This window comes from Rana temporaria, chromosome 10, assembly GCF_905171775.1.
Source record: "Rana temporaria chromosome 10, aRanTem1.1, whole genome shotgun sequence".
NCBI classification, from domain to species: Eukaryota; Metazoa; Chordata; class Amphibia; order Anura; family Ranidae; genus Rana; species Rana temporaria.
The window spans coordinates 95741237-95749772 of record NC_053498.1 but is presented as its reverse complement, the minus strand read 5'-3'; the positions used below and the strand labels follow the sequence as shown (position 1 = coordinate 95749772).

The 8536-nt window shown below is 43.1% G+C and overlaps 1 protein-coding gene across 1 annotated transcript; it reads right to left on the bottom strand.

The window, feature by feature from the left end:
- Positions 1 to 1416: 1416 nt before the first annotated feature.
- Positions 1417 to 6953, bottom strand: LOC120915342 (ferritin heavy chain A-like). The gene is made up of 4 exons (XM_040325754.1): positions 6731 to 6953; positions 5213 to 5359; positions 2772 to 2897; positions 1417 to 1729 (listed from the first exon to the last, which is right to left on the bottom strand). The coding sequence occupies exons 1-4, from the start codon at positions 6830 to 6832 to the stop codon at positions 1586 to 1588; spliced, it is 519 nt and encodes a 172-aa protein (XP_040181688.1). The 5' UTR covers positions 6833 to 6953; the 3' UTR covers positions 1417 to 1585.
- Between the last annotated feature and the right edge of the window lie 1583 nt (positions 6954 to 8536).

Genomic DNA, 8536 nt, shown 5'->3' with positions numbered 1-8536 from the left:
ATAAGTCCTATTGGGTGGCTGTAGACAAGTGAAGGTAGACATATTAGTCAGTAAAGTCTACATAGTTTCATAGGTTAAAGAAAGGACACAAGTTTTAGGTTAACCAAAAGAAAGAAAGACAATTAAAAAATAAATTAATTTTGTTTAGATTTATATAAGGATTATCCCTTACAGAAGGGGTCTTGAATTAAAATGCGGGGGGGGGGGGCAGTTTGTAAAAAAAAAAATTCTGACTGAAGTCAAAATCTCTTGTTTGAACTATAAAACACTGCAGCCCCCTTTTACATCACAGTCCCCCCAGTACATCACTGTCCTCAGCCCCCCTTCACATTACAATCCCCCTTCTTCACATCATAACCCCCCCTTAACATCACAGACCCCTTCACATCACAACCCCCCCCTTTAAATCAACCCAACAGTGTTCTCAGGCCCCCTTCACATAACCATGCCCCTTTACACATCACAGTGCCCCCTTTAAACAGTGCCCCTTTACACCTGACAGTGCCTCCTTTACAAAGTGCCCCCTTTAGACATCTCAGTGCCCCTTGCGATCATAACACCCTCTCCTCCTTTACACCACCATCCCCCAATAAGTGGCATGGCCACGGTCTGTATAGCGAAGCTGCTCAGTCCAGGTCTAGACCTTGGTCTGCCAGCTAGTGAACACTGCCCTATGGTCTACACCTGAGGCCCCGTACACACGACCGAGTTTCTCGGCAGAATTCAGCCAGAAACTCGGTCGGGAGCTGAATTCCGCCGAGAAACCCGGCCGTGTGTACACTTTCGGCCGAGGAAGCCGACGAGGACCTCGGCGAGGAAATAGAGAACATGTTCTCTATTTCCTCGTTGTTCAATCGGAGAACTCGGCCCGCCGAGCTCCTCGGCGGCTCCAGGACTGAACACGCCGAGGAACTCGATGTGTTTGGCACGTCGAGTTCCTCGGCCGTGTGTACGGGGCCTCAGAGTCTTGAAGCCTCTTCATTAAAGGTAAAGGCATTTGGCATTCCAATGAAAATTGCGACAGCCTTGCTGCAGAAGATGCTTTGCTATATTTACAACATAAATCACACTAGGAGAGGGAAGGGCACAACTAGTATCCAATCAGTTGGGGTGCATGCCCTTCTGCTGACAAAAGGACAGGGGGGCAACCATATCAGTCTGCTAATATGCCTTCACTGTCCAATCACAGGCCAGGGGTAGGGAGAGGCCCTTGCTATATTGCATAATGGCCTTGGAGAAAAGATTGCTAACCTTACTCCACTGTAAGGTTCTTGTTTATCTTTTTCAACAGTACATTCAGCAATTTTTAATACATACAGTATATAACAGCAAAAATTGGTGTGTTTTATACCTACCCGACGTTCAGCTTCAATTATATACCTTTTTAAATAATAAATGACACCATGACAAATATAATTCAAGATGTGACTCTATTTTATTTCAACTGGGCTGCCAATGGACTCACAACACATATTACATGCCACACAGAAGGGCACAAGGCTAGTGATATTATTCTTGCGATACTTCTAGATTTGTTGCGATGTACTCTGGTTGTGTCCACTCAGTGACAACCTTAGCTGCTCTTCTACAGACTGTGTTTATCAAACAGATATTCGCCCATGCCATTCTGGGGGGCACCCAGCCGCTTCAAGTTGGTAATGTGGTCTCCAATCTTCTTAATGTGTTCCACATGTTCCCTCAAATGCTCAGACTCCATGAAATCGCATAACTAGAGGTGAAACATAACAAAATCTAGTTAGTGACATATCAAATATATGGATGTAAAACCCTTATTGTAGTATTATCAGAATGAAATGGCTTTTTAAAGTATTTTTATGGGCTAGGCAGTGTTTAGGGCTTGTTCGCACTACCTGTGAAGGAAAACGATTTGTGTTCCACCCGTTGGCTAGTGTATAGGCTTCAGGGGGCGCTGTCTCATGTTTTTACAACCCAAGGCACTGTTCAGCTTTTTTTCTTTTTGTTATCTTAAATCCACTAAAATGTCACAGAGTGATGTTTCATTAATTTCTAAGCACTGCATAGAAACACATGGACGGAAATTCCGACAGCAAAAGTCCGATGTGAGCTTTTGAAAGGAAATTCCGACCGTGTGTATGCTCCATGGGACTTTTGCTGTCAGAATTTCCACCAACAAAAGATTGAGAGCAGGTTCTCAAATTTTCAGAAAAAAAAAATCCTGCCGGAAAATCCGATTGTCTGTAGCAATTTCGAAGCGCAAAATTCCGACTCATGCTCGGAAACAATTTGACGCATGCTCATAAGCATTGAACTTCTCGGCTTGTCGTAGTGTTGTACAACGGTCGAAAGTTCAGAGAACTATTGTGTGACCGTGTGTATGCAAGCCAAGCTTGAGCGGAATTCCGTCGGAAAAAACATCCAAGGTTTTTCCGACGGAAAATCCGATCGTGTGTACGGGGCATGATTGTGGGCTCAGTAATCCTAGGAATATATGGAAGAAACACAGTGAGCTACAGGACTCTGGAGTAGAGGAGCTTAGCTCTCCCTCTTTGGTGAATGGAGAATGGATTCTATAACAAACTCTTTGTGGTGTTTGTCTTTCATAACCCAGTCAAAAGGGATTTTCATTTACAATGATAACATTGGAAAAAGTTATCACTTAGCCTTTATTCAAGGCTAAAGTACTGGCTGCCATTGGAACAGAATAGAATATCAATGGAAATGACTAATTTCAAAAGGGGTTTCCATATAACCACTACCTAGCTTGACATTTTATTGTTATTTTTACTCACATGGGCATCTTTTCTATCAGTTGCCACATTGTGCAATTCCAGTAGAGCCTGATTAACATTCTTCTCCAGATTCAGAGCCGTCTGCATGGCCTCCAGGGTGCTTCCCCAAGTGTCCTGGTCAGGTTTCTGAGGAATACAATATCACAAGGACCATTAGAATGTTATATAAAAACGTACAATATTTCCAGCCAAACTTATTTTTTCCCATTTTGGATAGAATGTGGAATGGTTGTCAGTTTTTCATTTTTCTCTGTGTACACATTAGGAAGATTTCCCCTCATTTCCTTCGATATCAGGGTATCATCAGGATTCAGGAGGAATAATGTTGCCAACCTACCAGATTGAAATTTACTTACACGGCACCCAAAATTTAATGGCACAGCCAAGTTTTTACTGGCATTTCCAAAAGTTACCAAATTACAGTTGTAAGTGCAAATTTCAGTATTTAGGCTACAAATAAATACAATATGCAATTAGCAATGTTATTTAAGGTAGATATTAACCACTTGAGATCCGCGCTATAGACGAAAGACGTCCACAGCGCGGCTCTCAAGTGCTGAGTGGACGTCCTGTTGTTGACATTCCCCGTGCACGCCACTGGGGGCGCGCAGCGGGGAAATAACATGCCCGGCGCATTGCTGGGAAGCCGATGTGTGTGCCTGGCGGCCGCTTTGTCGGCTCGGTACCCGTTATCGGCAGTGACAGCAGGGACGTGTAGCTCTGTTTGTAAACACAGAGCTCCACGTCCTGTCAGGGAGAGAAGAGACCGATCTGTGTCTGTTGTACATAGGGACACAGCATCGGTCACCTCCCCCAGTCAGTCCCCTCCCCCCACACAGTTAGAACACACCCAGGATACACATTTAACCCCTTCCTTACCCCCTAGTGTTAACCCCTTCACTGCCAGTCACATTTATACAGTAATTAGTGCATTTTTATAGCACTGATCGCTGTATAAATGTGAATGGTCCCAAAATTGTGTCAAAAGTGTCCGATACGTCCGCCGCAATATCGCAGGCCTGACAAGAAAATTGCAGATCGCCACCATTACTAATAAAAAATAAAAAAAAAAATCATAAATCTATCCCCTATTTTGTAGGCGCTATAACTTTTGCGCAAACCAATCAATATATGCTTATTGCAATTTTTTTAACAAAAATATGTAGAAGAATACGTATCGGCCTAAACCAAGGGAAATTAAAAAAAAAAATGGGATATTATTATAACAAAAAGTAAAAAATATTGTGTTTTTTTTTCAAATTTTGCTGTCTTTATTTGTTTATAGCGCAAAAAAAAAAATCGCAGAGGTGATCAAATACCACCAAAAGAAAGCTCTATTTGTTGGAAAAAAATTATAAAAATTCAATTTGGGTACAGTGTTGTATGACCGCGCAATTGTCATTCAAAATGCGTCATCGCTGAAAGCTGAAAATTGGTCTGGGCACGAAGGGGGTTAAGGTAAAAAGCATATTTCTTATTTGATTTTCTATATAGTAAGTAAGTGGCTCAGGGACTTGCTCCCATCCCACAGACCCGCAAACCGGACTCTGGCCGCTCCGCTTGGCTCCCTTGCCCCATGACATCACACGACGCGCTCAGGCACCATCACCGCCAGAATCTCCCCACCGCCGGTACCACCCAAACACACTGTAGCAGGCACTTGGATGGTCCTGGCTGGCTCCGGACACTAGCTGCGCATGCCCAGTTCCGAGCCAAGCGTCACAGCCATATTTTTTACTGGCAACCCTTTTCTCTAACTGGCAGGAGAAAAATTACCGTTTTTTACTGTCTGCCAGCAAAAATACTGACGGTTGGCAACACTGAGGAGGAAGAAGGTTAGAACCTCTGACAGGCTTTTATAACTTTGTCCTCTTGTCAGAGTGACTGGGGGAATATTTCTGCTAGAGTCATAGACAACAATAAAACCTGACAGACATTTTGACCAAGATTAAAATGAAGAAAATGTTGGATTTTAATATTAATACCAGTGGCGGGTGGTTGTATTCCTCTGGGGGGGGGCAAAGAATCCACTTGACGCCAACCACCCCCCAACCATCGGTCGGGTCAGTCACAGGCACCCCCTCCCCCAGTTGGTCGGTCCCAAGCCCTGTACTTCCAAAACATTGGAATCCATGCAACCCATTGGATTATGGGGGCGGCGCCCCTGCGCCCTGCATTACGGGCCGCCACTAATTAATACTATTAATAATAATATATTGTACTTGAAAGGAGATATGGTATATCAGGGATCTTCAAGCTACGGCCCTCTAGCTGTTGCGGAACTACGCGTCCCATGAGGCATTGTAAAAATCTGACATTCACAGACATGACTAGGCATGATGGGAATTGTAGTTTCTGAACACCTGGAGGGCCATAGTTTTAGGACCCCTGTGGTATATGAATCACTTTAATGTGATCCTCAGCATTCTCTTTCATCTCACCTTGATCTCCTGAAGAAGAACACGTCCCCCACGCTTGTTCTGGTACTTAAGGAACTTCTCAGCATGCTCTCGCTCTTCGTGGCTCAATTCCTTGAAGAACTCAGACACATGATGTAGTGCCACATCGTCACGGTCAAAATAATATGCCTTCAAATCAGAGACAAGATTGTCATAAATCTCCATTATACACCCTGGTTTTTCTACATAATATTTAACCTAAATACCACTTGTGATTTTCATATACCTAGTTTATTAAGCTCCAGGAAGCTCAGTAAGCTTTCTGCATACCAAAGCAATTATTTGATGCAGAGTTGGCAGAATGCAGACACCTATACCTGGTAAGCTTTCTATTTCATTAGTACCATCAGTTACTTTCTAGCCAGGCTGCCTATAATAGAATCAGGAGGAGGTGATAACATTCAACAGACTAAAGCTGGCCATACACCGATCAATATTCCCTCCGTTGGTGGCCTTGGCTCGATAAACGTTTTTTTTTTTTTTAATGAATTTTTGATGAAGGAGCCAGGAAGAAAACTGACCGGAAAAAAACAAGTCCCTAAATAATTAAATAAATAAATAAATAATAATAGTTAAAAAAAACAGGAGGGGGATGGCCAGGCCTGTAAGGGGCCCTGGGGACCATTGGGCCCCTTACAGGTGTAATGCAAAAAATAAATACATTTAAAAAAAAATGGGGGGGGGGGGCAGCTGGGCCGGTAAGGGGCCCTAGGGACCACCGTGCCCCTTACAGGTGTAATGCAAAAAAAATATATATTTAAAAAAAATAGGAGGGGGGCCAGCCGGGCCCCTGGGGACCATCGGGCCCCTTACAGGTGTAATGCCTGTACCCCCCTGATGGTGGCCCTGGCTGTCAGTAGCTGGCACACTGTTTAGTGTAAATGGGGGATCCTAGTAATGCTTCTATTTCAGGGATGAATGGTGCATGGCTGAACGAGAGAATTCTTAAAGCACAGTTAAATCAACATGAACTATTTATACTTCATAGTGCAGCATTGTTTTCTTACAAGATATAAATAGCAGGTAAGGTCATTTCCACTTTGTTATATATAATTTCACAATACATTTCATTTTTTATATTTTTTTTAAGGTCAGGCAGACAACCTGTGTTGTCATTCTTGAAGAGATGTCTGCCTGTCTATGGCAATTCTTATACAGACCATTCATGTGATCACTCTCAGGCAATTTTAAACCATCCCCAAACAGCCTTGGCCATAAAAAATAATCAGATGAATGCAACCTACCACCAACAGTTTGCATTGACACCATGGAAAGATCTAAAGTGTCGGCAATAGGTTACCTTGATCTGTTTCGTTGTTTTTAGGATTGAAATCTGGTACAATGAGGTTCAAATTGCCTGAAGTAGGTAAAAATGCTTGGTTTTCATGTGGATTTTTTGGGGGAAACATAGCAATTTTGTATTTCCAGATTTCAAAAACCTACGTATAATCGTTTTCCATCAATAAAATTCATATGTCTTTAAAGGTTATATTGACTTACCAGGGACAGGTAGGTATAAGATGCATACATCTTCAGATTGACCACGCGATTAATAGCGGCTTCGCAGTCATGGCTGTAGTTCTGGCGCAGTTGAGAGTTCATCTTGCTGTAGAGGTATTCTTAAAGAAAATAGAAGAATAGAAGTGAGCTTTTAGTATCAGGGAAGGTTCCGTTCAATCACTGTTGAAGCAAGAACACTTTCTGAATGTGACTTCCCAAACATTGCGGGGACTTTTATACTGCGTGGAAGCTGTCACTGAGCATGCACACATCAATGAATACATCCTATTTCTGCTGACTCACCTGAGCCTCCCAACTTGATCCTGCTAGTGTTACAGAAAACAATACACCGCTAGGCAGGATGTCAGGATTCATTTTTGCAAGTCATTCTATATTCTCCAGAGTGTAAAATGTCACAATGTATTATGGAACATTTTCTGAATGGTGGACAAGCCTGCTCATGTTTTTTTTTTGTTCTACAACCTCCTTTAATAACAGATCATGTAACCTTTTCCCAAATGTATTTACAACCATGGAAAGAAAGCTTTGGAATTATTAGAATTTTCTTGTAGGTATTTATGTTTTCAACCTGAAGGTGGCAGTGTTGCTTTGGTTGTGTATAAATCAGTAGGTAACAGAGGGTGACAGTTGGCTATATGGCAGGTTTACATTTTTTGGGCACAGTTCAAAACAAACAATACACGCTGTCTACAGTATTGTTTATTTTTGCGGCACAACTCAATACAAACGCAACGCAAACAAATTGTATATTTTTTATTCACATATTACATAAATATTTCCCCTTGTTTTTTTAATCTTTCTTTCCTGGCCAGTCCTCCCGTCAGCACATCATGGGTTAATCCCCTCCTCCGGTCCACCAGTACCACCTTCTTTTAGCTAATAAGTAGGGGGCCCCTCCTCCCAGTCCTTGTTCCTTTTTTTTGGTCGGACGATCAGACCACCTAAGACTCTTCCAGACAATCAAGCTACGAATGAAGAGGAAGAAAGAAAACCCCCCTGCCGAACCATCCCCACCCAGGTTCAGCCTCTCCTCGGGTTGGAAGGTCCAGAAGTAATAAAGGTATGCCCCTTTATGACACTGGACGCTCAGGTGCATGAGCTGCGGGCGTTTTTAGCTTATAGGAAGCTTACTGTGATCATAGAGGCTGTGGTGTGTCTCCTGTCCTCTGCTAGGACATGCTGGCTCCTTCTCCTTACTCAGATCTGAGCTCCGTAGGAGCGCGCCGCCCTTCCTTCCTCCACTTTATGTTAGTCGGCGGTGACCTCACAGGGGGGGCGGGGCCGGGGGCGTGCCCAAATCGGCTTTAAAAGACTCTCCAGGACAGGAGGCTCAGTGCGGTCTGCCACTATCTGGGAGAGGAAGCACTAGGTAAGCCTCCAGCTGAGGAGGATTGTGTGAGATTGTGTCAGCGCTGCACTATGCTTTCATGTCCTCATTGTTCATTTTTGCTTTGAAGTAGCTGTAATTCTGCTGTGATCTCCACACTTCCTGGTTGCCCGTTTCCTTATAACCATGGTGCTGGGAGCTTTTCACGATGGTCTAAGCTGTCATTACTGTGTGTCTAAAACTCCTCAGAACCAATCAGATTCATTTTAAAAACAAAACACTGCCCTGGATTTGTTTGTTTTTGTTCTGTGATTCTTCCCGACTCACCTCTCACCCGGAACTTCATGTATGTACCTTTAAAACCGAAAGTGAAACTAGAGGCACATTGTGTGATTGAATTTAATCTATTCTTAATCATTTTTAAAAGGAATCAGTTAACTGTTATGTCTCTATACCCT

What these genes read in the sequence shown, in the direction of transcription:
- LOC120915342 (XM_040325754.1), bottom strand. Translation starts at nt 6,832, where the DNA reads ATGAACTCTCAACTGCGCCAGAACTACAGCCATGACTGCGAAGCCGCT. An exon ending in CTTATACCTACCTGTCCCTG is followed by an intron (nt 5,360 to 6,730) that starts GTAAGTCAATAT and finishes TCTGATTTGAAG; the next exon opens with GCATATTATTTTGACCGTGA. An exon ending in CTGATAGAAAAGATGCCCAT is followed by an intron (nt 1,730 to 2,771) that starts GTGAGTAAAAAT and finishes TTTCACCTCTAG; the next exon opens with TTATGCGATTTCATGGAGTC.